The 21,638-nt window shown below is 41.1% G+C and overlaps 1 protein-coding gene across 4 annotated transcripts in view; it reads left to right on the top strand.

Annotated features, from left to right (window-relative positions):
- LOC137654697 (eukaryotic translation initiation factor 4 gamma 3-like) overlaps positions 1-18,073 on the top strand; it is an 88,828-nt gene extending 70,755 nt beyond the window's left edge. For all 4 annotated transcript variants that reach the window (XM_068388588.1, XM_068388587.1, XM_068388590.1 and 1 more), the window contains exons 15-21: positions 2,573-2,652; positions 4,027-4,145; positions 4,270-4,368; positions 4,539-4,685; positions 5,324-5,402; positions 9,486-9,647; positions 16,412-18,073. In XM_068388588.1, coding sequence (XP_068244689.1) covers positions 2,573-2,652; positions 4,027-4,145; positions 4,270-4,368; positions 4,539-4,685; positions 5,324-5,402; positions 9,486-9,647; positions 16,412-16,599 — 874 coding nt within the window. In that variant the 3' untranslated portion in view covers positions 16,600-18,073. The remainder of the gene's footprint in view (positions 1-2,572; positions 2,653-4,026; positions 4,146-4,269; positions 4,369-4,538; positions 4,686-5,323; positions 5,403-9,485; positions 9,648-16,411) is intronic.
- The last annotated feature ends 3,565 nt before the right edge of the window (positions 18,074-21,638 follow it).

Genomic DNA, 21,638 nt, shown 5'->3' with positions numbered 1-21,638 from the left:
ATGGATGTTGTGAAAGCTGAGATGTTAAAGGAAGGGGGTGTGACTGTACTTGAATGGTTGGTGAGATTGTTTAATGTGTGTTTTGTGTTGTCAATGGTACCAGTAGATTGGGTCTGTGCATGTATTGTACCACTATATAAGGGTAAGGGAGATGTGCATGAGTGTTGTAATTCAAGAGGTATTAGTTTGTTGAGTGTAGTTGGAAAAGTGTATGGTAGAGTACTGATTAATAGGATTAAGGATAAAACAGAGAATGCAATCTTGGAAGTACAGGGTGGTTTTAGAAGAGGTAGGGGTTGTATGAATCAGATTTTTACAGTTAGGCAGATATGCGAGAAATATTTAGCAAAAGGTAAGGAGGTGTATGTTGCGTTTATGGATCTGGAGAAAGCATATGATAGAGTTGATAGGGAAGCAATGTGGAATGTGATGAGGTTATATGGAGTTGGTGGAAGGTTGTTGCAAGCAGTGAAAAGTTTCTACAAAGGTAGTAAAGCATGTGTTAGAATAGGAAATGAAGTGAGCGATTGGTTTCCGGTGAGAGTGGGGCTGAGACAGGGATGTGTGATGTCGCCGTGGTTGTTTAACTTGTATGTTGATGGAGTGGTGAGAGAGGTGAATGCTCGAGTGCTTGGACGAGGATTAAAACTGGTAGGCGAGAATGATCATGAATGGGAGGTAAATCAGTTGTTGTTTGCGGATGATACTGTACTGGTAGCAGACACAGAAGAGAAGCTTGACCGACTAGTGACAGAATTTGGAAGGGTGTGTGAGAGAAGGAAGTTGAGAGTTAATGTGGGTAAGAGTAAGGTTATGAGATGTACGAGAAGGGAAGGTGGTGCAAGGTTGAATGTCATGTTGAATGGAGAGTTACTTGAGGAGGTGGATCAGTTTAAGTACTTGGGGTCTGTTGTTGCAGCAAATGGTGGAGTGGAAGCAGATGTACGTCAGAGTGTGAATGAAGGCTGCAAAGTGTTGGGGGCAGTAAAAAATAGAGGGTTGGGCATGAATGTAAAGAGAGTTCTATATGAAAAAGTGATTGTACCAACTGTGATGTATGGATCGGAGTTGTGGGGAATGAAAGTGATGGAGAGACAGAAATTGAATGTGTTTGAGATGAAGTGTCTAAGGAGTATGGCTGGTGTATCTCGAGTAGATAGGGTTAGGAACGAAGTGGTGAGGGTGAGAACGGGTGTAAGAAATGAGTTAGCGGCTAGAGTGGATATGAATGTGTTGAGGTGGTTTGGCCATGTTGAGAGAATGGAAAATGGCTGTCTGCTAAAGAAGGTGATGAATGCAAGAGTTGATGGGAGAAGTACAAGAGGAAGGCCAAGGTTTGGGTGGATGGATGGTGTGAAGAAAACTCTGGGTGATAGGAGGATAGATGTGAGAGAGGCAAGAGAGCGTGCTAGAAATAGGAATGAATGGCGAGCGATTGTGACGCAGTTCCGGTAAGCCCTGCTGCTGCCTCTGATGCCTTAGATGACCGCGGAGGTAGCAGCGGTAGGGGACTCAGCAGTATGAAGCTTCATCTGTGGTGGAAATGTGGGAGGTTGGGCTGTGGCACCCTAGCAGTACCAGCTGAACTCGGCTGAGTTCCTGGTTAGGCTGGAGGAACGTAGAGAGTAGAGGTCCCCTTTTTTGTTTTGTTTCTTGTTGTTGTCGGCTACCCCCCAAAATTGAGGGAAGTGCCTTTGGTATATGTATGTATGATGTATGTATTCTTTATATCAAAAGAATTTATTGCCTTCAGGGAAGGGACACCTGGCTATTTGTGAATTGAAGGTTGGTTTTGTTTGTACTTTTGTGTTTTAAGACGAATCTCCAGCATTTCAAGAATCATAAATTGTGTATATACTGAGGGGACTGGCTCCCTTGGGGGAAGGGTTATTGAAAGATTGCTTAATAATTTATTTGGTTCTGCCACCCATTTATAATGCATCTAAGGGGATAACTTTCCACTAATTTTTTAATGGTTGCATATTTATTTTGCAAATGACACAAATAGTAAAACACTGATGACTTTTTATGTAATAAAATAAAGAAGTTCTAAATGTTGAAGATCACGATGGAGTTTTCAAGATGTCGATTTTTTTTTTTTTTTTTTTTTTTTTTTAGTCAGTTCTTTAAGTCCTTTGTGCTAATGAAAAGATCACTGGTTTCATTTTATAGGTCATAGTTAAAATTAAGTATAACTAGAAGATATTTCCAAAAGCATTTAGTTTATAAAGTGTAGGCAATGCATCTCATAGATATTAGAAATTTCAGTATGTGTTTTAAAAAATAGCAATGATTAGAAGCATAATTCAACTCGGTGACAAGTTGATTAGAAGATGCAACAGTAATTGCAGTATATAACGTACATGTTGCACCACAGTTATAAGCTTAGGAAACAAAGGCTTCTTAGTATACACCATTAGAAATTTTCAAGCATTTTAATATTCCATGGTTTTCATGTTATTTTGTGTTCATGCATATATACTGTATATATATATATATATATATATATATATATATATATATATATATATATTTATATATATATTTATATTTATATTTTTTTTTTTTGTAGTGTTCAAGAAACATTGTCAATGACGGAAGATTATGCCATTGACATCCCTCGTGTGTGTGACTACTTTGGAGAGATATTTGGTGAGTTTTTGTTCTATTTTGGAGATATTTGACATGTCTTAGACCAGGGAGGGGAACTTGCAGCCTTAAGGCCTCATATGGCCTTCTGGACCATCAAGTGCGGCCTTCTACGGCCTTTGATATACATACAGTATGTGTAGTATATTTCTGCTTTGACACTGAATATTGTGTTGGAAATCATTCTACTGTATGTACACACATACAAATATGTACACACAGACAATAGGAAAGTTGTGTTCAGTGATGTACCTCCCAGGGAATGGAAGCAATTATTCCTTGAATTCAATGAATCTTAACTTAATACAACTAGCAGTTTTTCCTTGTCTGCTGCAACAGCTGTTGTAGCTGACAAGGAAAAACTGCTAGTTGCAGTGAGAGTGATTTAACGTATGATGAACGAGAGTGTTCCTGTTTTGTCCATCTCCTCACTGTGATCTGTTAGTTTTAGATGAGTCAACAGGTTCCAGATTTTTGGTTTAAAAATATTTTATTTGTGCTTTCACTGATGAGTTTTGATTGTATGAAAAACAGCTTCCCTTAGGTAACCTTAACGCAAGGACGAGGAACAGACATTTTAACAACTTCAATAAGCAATGTCACAAAGGAGGACTGAATTTTACTTCCTTATTATAATATGTTATGCACTGATGGTGTTCCAGCTATGATGGCTAAAAACTAGGGATTTATTGAACATCTTAAGAAAGCAAATAATTTATTTTTTTCAATGAAAACAGCTAAGTGTGTTTAAACAGATACAATTTTTCTGGGATGTTGTATTTTTATGAGATGCGATTGTTTAAAAAGTACCTACTTGCCAATACAAAATATTTGAAAAGGTTATATTGTTGATATTTATAAGCTATCTTTTCCAAAAGATTAATATTATTTTATTTATCACTTCAATACAAAGAACCTACTTGTTTAACTAATGTAATTTGAAAATGACATGCTTTCGAGATTATTCATTAACTTACGGTAGTTTGAAAACTACTCAAACTTCGAATGAAATATTTTAAAGTTTAGTTTTCAATATGATTCATTTACTGATTACTTGTATAAAAAGTACTTTTAATTCAAATATTTGAAATTGTAATGCTTTAAATTTTTATAAACCAAGTACTTAATTCAAATATTTGAAATTGTAATGCTTTAAATTTTTATAAACCTGTCACTCTTTCTTTAGAGTACTAATAAATTACTTGGAGGATAAAATAACAACAAAAATCTATGTGGCCTTAAGGAGCATTGAGGAATTGCAAGATGGCCTTCATCCAAAAAAGGGTTCCCCACCCTTGTCTTAGACAGTTTGATATTATGGACATTTTATCATTGTATCAATGCAGAATTGAGTGAGTTCACATATTTGTTTTCCAGCTCCCTGCCTCAATGACAATGCATTGTCCCTCCAGCGATTATTAGAAATGTCTAAGTTTGCCAACAGTGAAAGTGCGACTGTCTTTGCGTGTATCATAGCAAAAGCAGCCACATTAATGGTAAGGAAATGTTTTATTTTGTATAATCAATATTTCAAGATGAATTGGCTATGGTTATTTTGTTCATATATGTGTATGAGTTGCAATAGAAACTTTATTTATTTTATGTTGGCTTTTGTTATAGAGCCCCAACAAGGTGGCAGATTTGTGGAATAGTTCTGGCCTAAGCTGGTCGGATATCGTTCCTGCGAATACTAATGTAGACGACTTCCTGTCAAAACAGGTAGGTACTTTTACTTTAGAGGTTGAACAAAATAAGATTGTTCTAACTAGGATTTACTTCCCAATCCTGTAAGGTTTTTTGTTATATTGTTGTTGAACCTTATACTCTCAATTAGTGCTTTTTTTTTAAAACTATATTTTGATGTTGAAGAAATTTTCTCATCTCCTCAGCATGTGGAATTCACAGTGGATCGGAGCAAATCTGCATCAAACACTGTGAGCAGTAGCAGTAGTGGGTGGGACCCTCAGAAGGTTGAGGCAGAGTTCCTTAAGCTGTTTAAAAGGGCATCAAATGCAGAGATATTTGACTGGATTGAAGTAAGTCTAGTAGCTTTGAGAGTATCCTCTTGTAAAGGAAGCCCATCAAAGTTGTCATCGTAAAGCTTATGTGAAGCATCTGAATTTATGTATTTTGGTGAAAGTTTGCCACAAGTCTACATAATAAATATTATTAAAATTTGGATAAAGTTAGTAGAAATTTGGGCCCTTGGAAGATGTGGGTTATCATGATGTATTTTATTGAATGCACCTAGTATCTTTATTCTTTTGGCCATTACTACTTTACTCCAAGGTGCAGCCAAGTATTTAGTAAACCTTTTTATATATAGTTTGAACTCTCAAAGGACAAAAAGCCCTGGCTGGGAATGTACATCCTTGGATTCTTGAAAATTTATCGATTAGTATCCTCTCATTTTGCTTTCTGTTTAAAATTTTAAGCTAAGTTATTATAATGGAAAATGATATCACACTCCTCAAATGAAGCAACTAATATAGCAATAAGATAATTACAGCAGCAGCACCAAACCCGTCATGGTAACTTTATCTAAATGTGTAAATATAATAGCTTTGAAATAATAGTTTGCTCATTGAGACATTTAGTATTTTTTATTTTAAAATTTATTTTGTTAAATGGTGACCATAACTTATCACTATTAATCTTTTTCTTTTTCTTTTAGGCAAATATTGGTAATGATGCCAAAACCAGCAAATTCATACGTGCCTTGGTGACTGCCTTAGTAGAAAGTCAAGCCATGAGTAAGTATTACATTACAATAGCCAACTTTGAATTTAAAGATTTTCAAATTTGAAATATTCTTCAAAAGAATGAATACAAATATTTACACTTTTGAAGGAATTATAGATGGAATAAATAATTATATAGTTTTAACCCAAAAAGGTTTGTCCACCTCCCTAAAATATTTTGTTCCTAAGAAGACATTCTGCTGTACATAAAATCACTTGTGCGATTGTTACCAACAAATTCCTCATTGCTAAATGGTCTTTGTAGTGCAGTATTCCCTTGTTCCCGAAGCTGCCCCCATGTTTCAGCCTCCTACTTCACCTTTGTTTCTTTCATATTTCTGTCCAACCTATAGTGACTGGAATTGCAAAGGGTTTCCCTCCAGATATATTTGTGCTTAGCTTTACTGTTGACCTTATGACTTCAATTACATTAATCTAATCCTTAAGAATGTAAAGGAGTCCATAAGTGACTGGGGTTTGAGTTTTGTTTGACTAAAACATAATTTTAAATACCTTTTATATTGCTTGGAAAGTGGGATTTCCTAAGGGAATGATGAAAAAAAAAAAACAATTTCATTATTACCATCAACAAATTACATGAGAAAAATGAGGATGTGCAACTTCTTATTGAGACCAGATATTATAGAAAATATCCTTTAGTTCTTTGCATACTGTATGTATTACTATTTTAAGATTTTTTTATAACCATTATTTTTGCACATACCATATTTAATGTTTCAAACATTGTATTTATTTAAAATTTTACGCTGATGTTTTAAGTCTTTCAAGGTTATATTTAGAGGAATATAGTACAGTACATGTATATATGAAATAGTATTAACACGGATGACTAATTTTTAAGGTCGACATATTGAATCCCAGACTTCATTACCAGTAGTAAAAATGTTCCTTGTATTCTTAGGATTTTTTGCATATATATAGTCAAATGATTTGGTTTTATGAAGACACATGCAACCATTTTTTGCACTATACTTACAACTAATACATACATACATATACCAAAGGCACTTCCCCCAATTTTGGGGGGTAGCCGACATCAACAATGAAACAAAACAAAAAAGGGGACCTCTACTCTACGTTCCTCCAGCCTAACCAGGAACTCAGCCGAGTTCAGCTGGTACTGCTAGGGTGCCACAGCCCAACCTCCCACATTATCCACCACAAATGAAGCAATGCTGAATCCCCTACTGCTGCTACCTCCGCGGTCATCTAAGGCACCGGAGGAAGCAGCAGGGCCTACCGGGACTGCGTCACAATCGCTCGCCATTCATTCCTATTTCTAGCATGCTCTCTTGCCTCTCTCACATCTATCCTCCTATCACCCAGAGCTTTCTTCACACCATCCATCCACCCAAACCTTGGCCTTCCTCTTGTACTTCTCCCATCAACTCTTGCATTCATCACCTTCTTTAGCAGACAGCCATTTTCCATTCTCTCAACATGGCCAAACCACCTCAACACATTCATATCCACTCTAGCCGCTAACTCATTTCTTACACCCGTTCTCTCCCTCACCACTTTGTTCCTAACCCTATCTACTCGAGATACACCAGCCATACTCCTTAGACACTTCATCTCAAACACATTCAATTTCTGTCTCTCCATCACTTTCATTCCCCACAACTCCGATCCATACATCACAGTTGGTACAATCACTTTTTCATATAGAACTCTCTTTACATTCATGCCCAACCCTCTATTTTTTACTACTCCCTTAACTGCCCCCAACACTTTGCAGCCTTCATTCACACTGACGTACATCTGCTTCCACTCCACCATTTGCTGCAACAACAGACCCCAAGTACTTAAACTTGATCCACCTCCTCAAGTAACTCTCCATTCAACATGACATTCAACCTTGCACCACCTTCCCTTCTCGTACATTTCATAACCTTACTCTTACTCACATTAACTCTCAACTTCCTTCTCTCACACACCCTTCCAAATTCTGTCACTAGTCGGTCAAGCTTCTCTTCCGTGTCTGCAACCAGTACAGTATCATCTGCAAACAACAACTGATTTACCTCCCATTCATGGTCATTCTCGCCTATCATGAATGAATATAATTACCTAAGGCTGATCCCTGGTGTAATTCAACAGTAACTTCAAAGGTTTCTGTTTCCCTGTCAGCTATTATTACTTGTCCTCAAAAGCAAGATGACTTTGTTTATTAAAGGTAGTAACAAATGTTGCTGAAGAGTTTTAAAGGAAGTAACTGATTTGTGGAATATTCAAGAAGATAAAGAATATTCCACTGGTCTGTTACCTCCTTTACGGTTCTAAAGCAACAATTGTTAAAACCTTTACAATGCAGTTGAGGCAAGAGGAATATTCCTCACGGTGCAAGTTAACATTCTGCAATCTATGACTGTGAAAATTCAGTAATTATGCTAAGAGAACACCAACTACTTCCAACTGTTTGTTTGAAAACAAGGCTCTCATGATTAACACGATCAGAGGGTTAGGCAACGCTAATTCAATGCCAATCATATGAAATTTCTGATCACATCAGATGATTTATGCACAGCATTGAAAATTGTAAGGTTGCCACATGCTCCAAGGCCAAATTGCAAACTAGGGAATAGATTTTTACCTTAAGCCTACCTATGTAGGTGTTTTGCTCAGACATTCAAAAACTCCATATATGGGAAATACAGAAAAATGTTGGTAATGTGCAGTTTGTTGCCACAAACACATATACCTAATGGAGTAATATTACAAATTCTCTAACAAATGCAAAAAGGAATTCCTCTTGCTAACTTGCAGAAATTAAAACCTAACAAATGCAAAAAGGACTTCCTCTTGCTAACTTGCAGAAATTAAAACAAAAAGCTAGAAAACCAGTAGTATGAAAAAATAGAAAAAATATAATTTCACTCCACCTTTTAAGGTTTTAATTTCATGTGACTGAAAAGTTGAACTAGTTAGTGCTGCCGCAGGAAAACAGAAATTAAGTTAATTTCTCATTACTCTGCCTACCGACGAACATATCAGCCAAAAGGATCGTTCTTTTTCCTTTGAAAAGTTAGTGATAGGGCCATCTTGCTTAGTAAAGTTGTGACTTAACGTCAGCATCAAAGAGTGCAGATTGAAGGGTAGCTCCTAGGTTATACCAGAAATGGTGTCTTTTATGGTCAAACTATATTCCCTTTTCAGGTGAAGAATAAACTCTATAAGCATAGTTATTCCAAATATGATCTATTCTCCTTCGAAGGATAAGCCTCTTCTGCAAATATGGATATTTACAATCGTCATTGAACCAGGGTTTCTTTCGCTCAGTATTTTGATACAATGAGAAGGGGTACTCCTATCAATTTTTTTTTTACACCAGATTTTCATTCAAAAGAACAGGCTCAACACACACAATGGTGATCACTTCAAATGCAAGTAATCACTCCGAATGCTATTCTAGTCTGCTTGAAATTTTATGAATCTCACTAGCGTATAAGACATAAAGGACAGTCTGCTTAGTCTTAGTAAAAAAAAAAACATAACACCTGGGGAGTAAATGTATACTAGTTCCAAGAAGTTATCAGCCAGACCAATGAGTTAACTTCACTTATAATTTGCTCACAGCCTGATTCAGAGACAGAATTTAACCACTCCCTATGGTGGTCGTTAAAATCACCAACAAAGGCCTCTCTATAATCTTGTATCTTATCCATAAGGTTGATAAGACGGGCGATGATAGTCTGGATTCTAATAGAATGAACATGAATAAAAGTTAGTATAATTTTACATAAAGAACACTGGCTGTAATGCATTTAAATCCCAGAATTTGATTTTGATATGTAGTAGGTTGGCCAAGACACCAATCACTCACGGAACATGCCAAAATCAAATTATTATTGTTTCCTAAATTCCTTTCCTCAGCCATTTTCCCCAGTTGGAGCCTTTAGGCTTATAGCATCCTGCTTTTCCAACTGGTATTTTAGCTTAGCTAATAATGTCATTGGTATGTTACTAAATTTATTTAAAGCAAATACATTTCCTGTTAAATCTTGTAATTATTATGGAGCAGTAAACAGTATTGTTATCTTGAAATATTTGTCTAGCTATTGTCTAAATTTTCAGCTTCCAGTGATGGTTCCTCAATCCGTGCTACAGATGATTTTGAAGGGAAGATGAAAACTCATCTTACTGTTGTTAGGAGATACGTAGACAGCAGTGATAAGCTTGAATTGCAGTGCATATACGCTTTGCAGGCTCTTAGTGTTAAACATCAGCATCCTCCAGGTAAGCCAGAGTGAATGTAAAGTTTTTTAAATTCTTTAAAATACACTTCACAATAAGCAACACCAATGTTTCTGTATTTCTTATCATAATTACTGAAGATTTTTAAATATGTAACTTTCCTGGTAGTTACATTTATATAGTTTAATCCCACTGATTTGTGGCGCGCACGGCAGAAATTCAAAATTCGCGGCAATTGCCGACGGATGGTCAGGTGATCATACCTGTGCGCCCTCTCACCAGGTACCTGGAACTATTCCCATTAGTCCTCAGAAGTTCCCTGCTGTCATTCTAGCAACATGTCTGAAATTCGCTCTACTTCGTTTGGGTTTGCTTTAACTACAAATGGGTGAAGTACCCATTGCTTTTTTGGTTGTTGATGGGTTTCGCTGATATTGGATTTTCCTTTCTTTTTCTCACGAAGAAGATAGTTTTTTTTGTTGGTCCAACTTGGACTGTTTATTTTAACTTGATTTTCAAGATGGCTACCTCTGTTGTTAGATTTTGTGTGTAGGGCTGTAAGAACGGGCTTCCAAAAGCTTCTCTTGATCCCCACACAGTATGTAGAAATGCAGAGGGCATCTGTGTAATTTTCTTTTGGAATATGATCGCTATGTTTGTAAGCTTGGAAGTGATAGGATCAAGGATTTTTTTTCCCCTACTTTAAAAACGAACGAACAACTAAGTCATGATGGTAGAAGGAAATCATTCCACCAACACTATGACGTCACAAATCATGTGACGTAAACTCTATGTAGAATGACTTGCAAATATGTAAATTCTTTTCTATTTCTTGCAAGAATGTAAAGAAAATACTAACTTACTAAACATAAGTATTTTGATTTTTATAATGTAGGGAAATATATTTATTTTTAAGTAAATATTTGTCCTATTAGTATACTTTCTTTAGTTAATCATAGATTTATTTTAGAGTTTTTCACTAGCGTACAGTCAATTTACGCTACGTAGTACTCTTGACGATCGTTACAGTTCCACAATACTTTATATTGTTATTTAATATTTCGATATTGAGAATACTGATATTAATCGTATAGCCTATTGAATTTTCATTCTAGCCCCTGGCGAAAGAGTATATCTGTCGCAATGGGCAGGTCTAATTATGGTCTGATGTGAAATTAGAGTGCTAGTGTTCAGTTCTTAACAGTGCAGTGGAGGGTATGGCTGCTCGGAACTGTCGTTCTCCTAGCCCTGGACCTCTTCCATGCTCCCCAACCCCTGGGAGAAGGAATGTCGACAGGCGAAGGGAGGCGAGAGGCTTTAGCCCCCGAGCAGTTGTTCCCTCGAGCATACCTGTTGACGCTTCCCAGGACGCTCGGCCTCACCATGGGAAAGGCGAGGTAAAAGTGTTATCCTTGCTGTCGGATGACACAGCTAGCAGACGAGGCTGGCGTCTTACGTTTTTCCCTTCCTGCTAGACAAGAAGAGAGTTGCTCGTCAGAAGCCTCAGACGTCATGAGACCAAGTGTCGAGATCGCGAACGTTATAGTTCTGAGCGTCAAGATCGCGAACGTCATAGACGCTCCCTCGCAGCAGGCTGGACGCATGCAGGATGCATGGCAAGCAGCATGCCTTTCAGAGCTTAAACGGTCCATTACGTCACTGTTTGACGTTTACAAGTCGCAAACAGAGGAAGCTCGCAAGAAGGAACCTAAGGACGTCAACAGACCTAGAATAAGATCGGAGCGAGACGCAAACAGTCGGCAAGACGCGATCTCGCAGCAAGCTGCAGCGCTCGCTCCCTTGCAGCGATCTGGACGTGTTACGGGAGGCGACAAGGATCGTGACACTCCCTCGCAGCATGCGTTGATGCACGCAAGCATGACGCTTTCCCACAGCATGCGAGACGCATGCACGAGGCTCCCTCGCAGCATGCTGGACGCATGCAAGCATGACACTCCCTCGCAGCATGCTGGGCATGCAAGCATAACACTCCCTCGTTGCATGTTGGACGCATGCAAGCATGACACTCCCTCGCAGCATGTTGGATGCATGCAGGACGCACGCAAGCATGACGCTTCCACGCAGCAGGCTGGACGCATGCATGACTCTACCTCGCAGTATGCCTTACGCAAGCAGGTAAGACGAGGCGCGTTTCTCCCACTTGTCCTACATCGGAGATCGCTAACCCTTTAGAGGAGATCTGAGAGGAGGAAACGCAGGAAACTCTTCATGCAGCAGATCTTAAAAGATTACTTGCAGTTCATGCGGACTTATATCCGGACTTTCAACAGGCTGTACCTCGCAGCCCGCCCTCGCAGTTTTTGTAGGTTAGACCCCAGAAACCTTCCTCTTTCAAGAAAATAGTGTTAGCCAGATCGGTCAAGAGGGCTTTTTCGACTCTGAACGATTGCATTCTCAAGAGAACAAGGAAGGACAACCTTTTCCTTTCCCCCTACGAGATTGGCTTCTAGATCCTGTGTGTGGTACGAGACTGGGGAGGTTCTTAGTTTGGGAGTTCCTGCCTTCTCCCAGGGACTTCTCCAGACTCGTTGACGCCTCGCGTAGATCAGCCATGACTAAGGCTAAGGTGATGTGGTCCACGTCGGAGATGGATCACATGCTGAAGGGCATCTTCAGAACAATCTAGGTCTTCAGCTTGATGGACTGGACTCTAGGAGTCCTCGTAGATGTCACAGGTGAAAAGAACGAGACGCAGATACACCTTATTGCCTGTCTCGATAAAGGCGTTGGGGACGGGACGGTCGAACTCACAGCCCTTATTCACAGCAAGTTTTATTAAGAAAGAGCTATGCTGTTTCTTTCCTGTCGTCAGGAGTGAGACTCGCTCAGAGAGCAGAGCTCTTGTATGCTCCCTTGACCAATACCTCTTCCCTTCAGAGCTAGTGAAGGACTTATCGACAGCTCTTGCGCACAAGCAACGCGCAAGGAGAGTTCTTTCGGCTAACTTTTTAGCCAGGAAGGAGAAGGAAGCTCCTCCCACGCGTCAGCCCTTTCGTGGGAGAGCCTTTCTAGAGGAGGACAGAGAATGGCTGCTGGAGGGCAACTTCGTAACCCCAAACAGCAACCGAAACCCAAAAAGTGAACTCGACCTCCAGACACAAGTATCCCACCACTGACAGCAGCTCTTCAAGAGCAGGTAAACCAGATGCTGTCAAAAGCAGCAATAGAAGTGGTAGAGGACCCCTTGTCAAAGGGATTTTACAACAGACTATTTGTGGTACCCAAGAACTCGGGGGGGGGGGATTGGCGACCCGGTCTGGACGTAAGTCCACTGAACAAGTGCGTGAGCAAAGTCAAGTTTGCTATGGAAATATCTGCGTCAGTCCTACCAGGCACCAGACAAGGTGACTGGATGGTGTCGATAGACCTGCAGGAAGCTTTTTTTCTTGTCTCAGTTCACTCGAACTACAGGAAATATCTGAAATTTGTAGATCACGCTACAACTTTTCAGTTCAGAGCACTTTTGTTTTGGACTAAGCACGGCCCATTAAGTTTTCACATGAGGGGTATTAAACGTGGCTCTCTGGTTACATTTGGAAGGGGCACAAATATCGTTGTACCTGGAAGACTGGCTAATCGAGCCAGGTTGTAGGAAAGTATCTAAGAGGATCTACAAGTGACTACATCTACGTCCACTTCAGGTCCATCTGTCTAGTTATTGGACAAGAGAGCAAGACCTAGAGACGTGGATTCTGATCCCTCTGGGAATCAGGAATCAGTGGAGTTGGTGGAACGACCCCAACAAGTTACTAGAAGGCTTCGAACTTCATCATAAGAACCCCGACCTAGTGTTGTGTTCAGACGCATCAGACGTGGGGTGGGGTACAACACTGGGGAAGGGCGAGATCTCAGGTCTATGGGAAGACCATCAAAAGAAATGGTACATAAACGTGAAGGATCTAGTGAACATTCTTCTAGCGCTAATACACTTCCAGGAGGAGGTCCAAAACAAGTTAGTACAGGTCAACACAGACAACACCACAGCGTTGGCCTACATCAGAAACCAGGGAGGCACTAGTTTGGATTCCCTTTACGAGGCAGCAAAGATCTCCTGCTGTGGGCAAAAGCGAACAATATAACTGATAACCCGCTTCATAGAGGGAGAAAAGAATGTCAGAGCGGATCTTCTCGGCAGAGGAAGACAGGTTCTCACGACAGAATAGACCCTACTTCACGAGGTGTGCAGCAGACTTTGGAATCTGTGGGGAGAACCGTCAATAGACCTCTTTGCGACGCAGAGTACAAGAGGTTACCTGTTTACTGCCCTCCAGTTTCAGACCAGGAAGCAGTGGCAGTGGACGCCTTCTTCATGGAGTGGGAAGGACTAGACACGTATGCCTTTCCCCCCATTCAGGATCCTAGACATAAGAAGTTCAGGGAGTCGAAACACACCTGTATGACCATGATAGCTCCGTTCTGGCCCATGAGACCCTGGATCACAGAAGTGATGGAGTGGCTAGTAGACACCCCCAGATTGTTATCTTGTCAGAACGATCTACTCAGACAGTCACATGTAGAGAGAGACCCCATCAAATCTCCTCGCTCTTGTCTAACTGCCTTTCGACTCGGAAAAACTGGCAAGAGCGAAGGGCTTTTCGAGAACAATCACGGGAGCGAGGAGAACGTCCACAATCAAGGTGTACCAATCTAAGTGGGACGTGTTCAGAGAATGGTGCAGAGTTAATAACATTTCCTCTTCCAATACCTCTCTAACTCAATTGGCAGATTTTCTGCTACATTTAAGAACACAAAAGAAACTAGCAGTATCAACCATCCAGGGATACCGCAACATGCTAGCCTCCGTCTTCCGTCACAGACATATTGACGTTTCAGGAGACAAGGATCTCTCGGACTTTATAAGATCCTTTGAGACTGCTAAGAGGAAGGACAACCCAACCCCATCTTGGAATTTGGATGTAGTCCTGATGTTTTTAACCTCGAGCAGGTTTGAACCTCTTGACAAGGCTTCATGTTAGTATCTTACTAAGAAGGGCTTATTCCTGGTTGCGTTGGCGACAGCCAAGAGAATAGAAGAATTGCAAGCCATTAACAAAAAGATGGGCTTCAATGGAGAGAATGCAATCTGCTCTCTAAGACAAGATTTTCTCGCCAAGAACGAGAATCCTTCGCAACCATGGCCCAGATCCTTTACCATTCCAGGGTTATCTCATTTAGTAGGACGGGAAAAGGAGAGAGGCCTTTGTCCAGTAAGAGCCCTAAAAATTTTATCTGCAGAGGACCAGAAACTTGAGAGGACAGTGCTCTGTAAAGAAGCCTTCGCTACCTTTGTCAAAGAATGCACTGGCGTTCTTTATCAAGGATTTAATAAGGGAAGCTCACCAGAGTTGTGATGAGAAAAGCTTCCCATTCCTCAAAGTCAAAGCACACAAAGTAAAAGCTGTTGCAACTTTGATAGCTCATAGACACAAGAAGTCTATAAAAGTGGTTTTGGAAGCGACATTCTGGCAAAGCAAATCAATCTTCGCAGATTGTTACCTAATTAGGTACAGACCCAATATGAGGATTGTTGTTCCATGGTTCCGTACGTTGCCTCCGGCGCCGTACTTGGAGAAGGTACTACTGCCTCTAACCTATAACCTTGTTTATACCCTTAGCTTTTCTGGAACTTGTTCGCATAGATCGTCTGTGAAGGTTGCTGCAACCTTCCATGGCCTGGGATGCAAGTCTAAGTTAGGTTTTATGGAATGTGTTTTTAGTGTGTTAATTGGTCAGGTGGTCAGACCATTGTCCATGGTTATGCCAGGATAGCAAGATTGGTGGTCTAGTACTGTGAAGGTCGAGGACCGTGTGACAGCCCCACAGACTTTTTACAGCCCCACAGACTTTTTACAGCCCCCTGGGTGGATCGCTGGGTCTCAGGGAATGCAGGCAAATGAGGCAAGAAAACTATTAAGCCAGCTTCCCTATTAGGTAGGAACCAGATTATTGCTACAGCTAATTTGTAGCGATAAATAATTCTACGAATTCCCGACGGTGTTGCAGTTTTCTACCCACCACCAATGGTGTCAATCAGCTATATATATGTAACTACCAGGGAATTTATATATTTAAAAAGGGTATTTTCATTTTAAAATTAATTTTTTAATATACTTACCTGGTAGTTACATATATAAAAGGTCCCTCCCTTCCCTCTGAAAACAGGGGCATGGAATTTCTGAGGACTAATGGGAATAGTTCCAGGTACCTGGTTAGAGGGCGCACAGGTATGATCACCTGACCATCTGTCGGCGATTGCCGCGAATTTTGAATTTCTGCTGTGTGTGCGACGAATCGACGGTATTAAGCTATAAATATGTAACTACCGAGTAAGTATTTTTAAAATGAAAATACCATTTTACTAGATTAGCAACACTAATAGTTCTGTGTTTGTTCCTTATAATTACTGAAGATTTTACTAGTGTAGCTACACCATAGTTTTGTATTTGTTCCTTATCATAATTACTGAAATTTTACTTGTTTAGTAGAGATATTGTCTTTTGAGGTTCAAGAAAGTTGGGAAATACTTCTAGAGTGTAGGCTAACTGAAGAGATGAAAACTTTCACGTAACTGATTAATTGGGCAAAAAATCATTTACTTGTGGGGCTTGAGATTCAGTTTGGAAGTTTTATCAAACTGAAAGTATAACAGTTTCACACTTGATATGTTTTTTGTTTTATTGTTTTAAATACTAATATTAAGTTAAATTCATAGGTTATAATTAAGGATAGTTTTAACTCTGTATTTTATTGGTTTTTAGAAATGTTAACCATTTTTTCAATTGCAGGTCTTCTAGAAAAGTGCTTCAATGCCTTTTATGATTCTGAAGTAGTATCAGAGGAAGCGTTTGATGAATGGGTGAAGTCAAATGATCCAGAAGAGCAGGAGGGTAAAGGGGTGTGTGTAGCATCGGTCAAAAGTTTTATGCGATGGCTAAAGGAAGCGGAGACCGAAGAATCTGAAAATCAAGCTTAGAACGTAACCCGCCATTTTAGCCTGACTTTTTTTCCTTTATGAGAGCTGCTTTTTTTTTTTTTTACGATTTCCTAATGGTGAATTTGTTAGTTTGCGTGTATATATATATGTGTGTATATATATATATATATATATATATATATATATATATATATATGAAATTCATTCTTACATAAAAGGAAGAGCTAATAGAAATGAAAATGATGCTTGAGCTACAGTGAAAGTGTCTTGAGCCTGGCACGATGGGCAGATGCTACTAGTTTTTCATTTGTGTGGGGGGTTTTCACTGTCTTCCTGAAGTCTTGCTCTTGTAGATAAAAAAAGTCTCACATCAGAAAGACAGTGGTAGTTACCCCCTGAGATGGCTAGTAGATTCTTTCATACCCCACTGGGTTTTTTTTTTTTATTATTTTTGATACTTTTACATTTAACATGGATAGCAAATATTCATGCTTTAACATTTTCAATAAATCTTACACATAGTAGGTGTGTATAAATATAAATATATACATACATGCCATATCAATGTGTGTGTATATATATATGTACATGCACACAAACTGTAAATACATATACACAGAGAAGACACACAAACTTCCATACACTGCAAAAACATAAGTACAGAGTGCATATGTGAATGAACATTTAAGTGTGATGTGAAGTGCAAATTGTGAAGCCGAAAAATGTTTATAATATTTGAGAGATGAGATGTTGAATATTGTTATTGTGTTGACTATGAAGAAGTTGAAAATATGGACAATTGCATTCCCTTTCACTTTTCAAGACATTGAGTGATGTATAAACATATGCATTTAGATTATTAAAGCTCAGTTATTGTTTAAAGCTTAGCTCTTCATATGTTTTTGTAATATGGCTCAAATTCTGTGATTTATTTTGTATATTTATATAAATAGGTATTTAATATTGTACAGTATATGAGCAGTCCCTGTATGTTGAAAGTGCTGCTCTGAACTTAAAAGGCCTTCTTGCTGAAGGGTGTATCGACTTGTTAATATGCAAAAGTAAATTTGCAATCCACCTTGAGTTGCAGGGTTGGGGAATCTTGTGGCTCCCTATAATTTGTTATGAGTAACTTGATCCCCATCTTGTGCCCCAAACTAATAAGACTAAATGGACGTGGTAAAAGCCATGCCAAATCAGACAAAACTGACCTATTCTAGAATCAGACATTCTTGCTCCATGCTGTCCCCTTTTTGCTGCTAGCATGTGCTATGCATTTTGGCTATTTAGTTCAGTTGGATGAAATTTTGGAATCTTGACTAGACATGACCTGAGACGCTGTTGATATACAGTTACTCTACTGTTCTGGGTGCAAGATGGAGGTTCAACTACTCACATCGTTGAAATGTTAGTTTAAGGAAGGAGATTTTGGGGTTAAATTTAAGAAAGTGCTATAAATAAATATTGTAAAATCATATCGCCTCTTAAGAAAAAGAAATACAATACTATTTACTTTGTGGCTTTTATTAAACATCGTCTATGGCAAGTATATTTCAGGGTATTTTAATAGTCAATGGTATACATTTGTAACTAGATGAATACAAACATGTATATTGCAGTCTTCTGAGGGCTGGTAAGTTTTATTTGTTCTGGAGCAAATACAAACAGTCATTTTACATGTGAGAATAAAAGCAAAGTGGGCCTGGGTAGTTGGCCAGGAGGGGGGGGGGGGGGGGAGACACACACACACACCTGCCTCCTGACGAGTCGCTGCTCGGCTAAAAGTGAAAGCAGACTTAATTCAATTGGGTGGGGGGATTGACAGTTTCAAGGGTTTTCCACTGGTACTCGTGTACATTGTTCCCAGTATTAAGTTATAACTCATTGTGACGTTTCTTTTGAAATATGCCAATGGTGAATGCAGGATTCTTACCTTTACTGCTTTCTCGGTAGTCAAAGAAACAAGCTCCTACCTGAAATAATTTTCCTTGTTTACATGCAAGAAACAGGTCTCAGCTTGGGCTGTAGCTCCAGGACTAGGGGGAACCAATTGCTCCGGGGCCACTTGGGAGCCACTAGGGCTGCTGTTCTCAGTTTGGAGAGGACTTTCAGCAGAAGGTTGGGTGGAGGGAACAGGTAAATCTTGGACCATCTGTTCCAGTCCAGGGACATGGCGTCCACTGCTTCCGCTTTGGGGTTCTCCTAAGGGGCCACATATCGAGGAAGTTGCTTGTTGTCACTCGTCGTGAAGAGGTCGATCTGTAGTTCCGGGACTTGACGAGAGATGAAGGAGAATGATCTTGCGTCTAGGGACCATTCCGACTCTTAGGGGTTTGTCCTTGATAGAGCGTCCGCCGTCACATTGCGGAATCCTTGTAGGTGAACTGCAGACAGGTGCCACTTCTTCCTGTCCGCTAGGCAGAAGATGGGTAATAGCACCTGATTTAGGTGGGGTGATCTCGAGCCCTGACGAATGAGACATCTGACTACTACCGAGCTGTCCAGAGTTAAGACGGATGTGTATCGAAGGAAGGACGCGGAGATAATTTCTTCAGGGTGAGAAGAACCGCCATGGCCTCCAAGATGTTGATGTGAAACGTCTTGAATAGGGGAGACCATGTTCCTTGAACTTTTTGTTGATGGCAGTGGCCCCACCAACCCTCCAGTGAAGCGTCCGTGTGGATGTTGAGTGATGGAGGTGGAGGTTGAAGAGGGATGGATCTTTTCAAGGTCCTTGCTTCTGACCACGGGCTTAGCAGGGAGCGAAGCCTGTTTGGTAGGGGTCTCTTGAGGTCTCTTCGAGTGACGGATGCGTTTCGTCTTCAGACTCCTGATGCATCCTTTAGCTGTGCTCGTAGCACTGAGTTTGTCACTGAGGTAAACTGTAGTGAGCCGAGAACTTGCTGTCGTCTTGAGATCCGTTTGGATTTGAGAAGTCTTCTGACAGACCCTGCTATTTCTTTCCTTTTCTTTAGTGGAATGGAAAGGCGGTGTGACTGAAGATCCCAATGGATTCCTAACCATTGGAACTTCTGAGCTGGAGCGAGGCGAAACTTCTTGGTGTTTATTTTGAAACCCAGATGTTCCAGAAACTAGGTTACTTTGCTGCAAGCTTTCAAACACTTTTCTGGCGAAGTCGACCAGACCTGCCAGTCGTCGAGGTAGGCCATCACTTGGACGCCCTGAAGGCGTAGCTGGTGGACGATCGTGTCTGCTAGCTTGGTGAAGATTCTCGGAGCCACGTTGAGCCCGAAGGGCATGGCTCTAAAGACATAGCTTCTTAGATGGAGCCGGAATCCTAGGTAGGAGGAAGCGTGGTGGTTCATTGGGATGTGCCAGTAGGCATCCGCCAGGTCTATTGAGACCGTGTAGGCCTTGTGAGGCAGTAGGGCTCTTATTTGTTGAAGAGTCAGCATCTTGAATTTGTTGTTCGCAATGAACTTGTTGAGGGGTGACAAGTCGAGAGTTTGTCTGAGTCCTCCTTGGGAACACAAAAGTCTTCCCTGGAACCTGGTGGACTTTACCCTCTTGATCACCTTGTTCCAGAGTTCCAGGACATATTCTTCCAAGAGGGGTGTTGATGGTTGGAAGAATTGGTGGAAGGTTGGGAGTGGTTGTGTCCAGCTCCAACCCAGTCCCTTCTTGATGATGCTGTGTGCCCAAGGATCGAAGGTCCAGCGATCCTGAAAGTGGCGGAGTCTTCCTCCCACCGAAAGCACTTCATTGCTTCTGGTTTCCCGAGGGCTTGCCACCTCAGCCGCTAGCTCCCCTTCCTCCTCTGCCCCTGGAAGGGCGGCGTGAGGAGTCTCTGCCTGAGCCTCTACCTCTGGGACGAAAGGTAGAGGACTGACGTTCGTAGGCAGGGGTAAAGACCGGTGATTGTGACACCACCGGTTGGGGGACCAACAAAGGTCTGTTGCGGCCGAGCGACCACTTGGGGAGTAGCGGGAGCCGGAAACTGGCGTTTTTGTTGACGCTGCTGGGGTCTTGGTTTGGAGGATTTCCTCTTAGGCTGAGGGCCTTCGTCCTGAGGATTTCCTCTTGCGTGACATGCCCCACTTGTTGAGAAGGTTCCGATTCTCAGAGGTGGCTTTGTCGACGATTTCTTTCACCAGAGCAGAGGGAAAGAGATGCTTACCCCAGATGTTGAAGGAGATTAGTTTCAGGGGTTTGTGTTTTACTGCCGCGTTGGCAAACACGAACTCTCTGCAGGTTCTTCTGGCCCTGATGAAGCTGTACAGGTCCTTCATCACAGTCACTAGGAGGGTTTTGGCAAGAACCATATAGAGGTCTGGGACTCTAACGCCCCGGCCATGACCTCGAGCTGAATCTGGTGAGACAGGGAGGCAGCTAGTCTCTCCTTGATCTCTTGCTCCCGACGAAGAAGGTGGTCATTCAGGTCCTCGTTGAACTGACGTCCAGCTACGTCAGGGTCCAGCTTCCCAACCGTGAAGGTGAACTGGATATCTTTCCAGAACTTGTCGTCGGGGGGAAGGGCGAGGGAGAGAGGCCTACACTCCTCCAGGGTAGGACAGGGTTTTCCTTCCTCCACCGCCTTCATGACCGCATGGAAGGCCTTTTCCACGAAGGGGAAGGATGCGGAAGGGGGAGCAAGAAAGGACGGGTGCTTCTTGCTCAGAGCCGGCATTTTTGAGTTAGTAAAACCACGGCTCTTCAGGCATTCTGCCAGTAAGGCTTGGGCTTTTGAGTGTTAGAAAATGATCACCTCTTTGGGCTCGGTCTCCTCCTTGGAGGCCGGTTCGGACCTAAGTCAGACGTAACAGTCCGGGTAAGCCTCGAAGTTAGGGAAGAATTCCACTTCTTCTAAAAGGATAGACCCGAACTTGTCGTTGATGAATATTTTGCCAGTTGTAATTGGCATATGCTCGGTGTACCTCCTTAACCGAGAATTTCGGTTGCTTCCATCCCATCAAACGACTTGTAATTTTCGCAGAATGCTTGTTAAGCTTCTCGTCCATTAAAGCCACCAATTCCCGGATGGCATCTTTGGTGGCGGGCAGCAGGGGCTGCGATGCGGCGGAGGTAGAGGGGACTGGCTCCTCGACCACTACGGGAGC

Source organism: Palaemon carinicauda, chromosome 15, assembly GCF_036898095.1.
Source record: "Palaemon carinicauda isolate YSFRI2023 chromosome 15, ASM3689809v2, whole genome shotgun sequence".
NCBI classification, from domain to species: Eukaryota; Metazoa; Arthropoda; class Malacostraca; order Decapoda; family Palaemonidae; genus Palaemon; species Palaemon carinicauda.
Note: the sequence above shows the minus strand (reverse complement) of the source record. Positions and strands in the feature narration are given on the sequence as shown.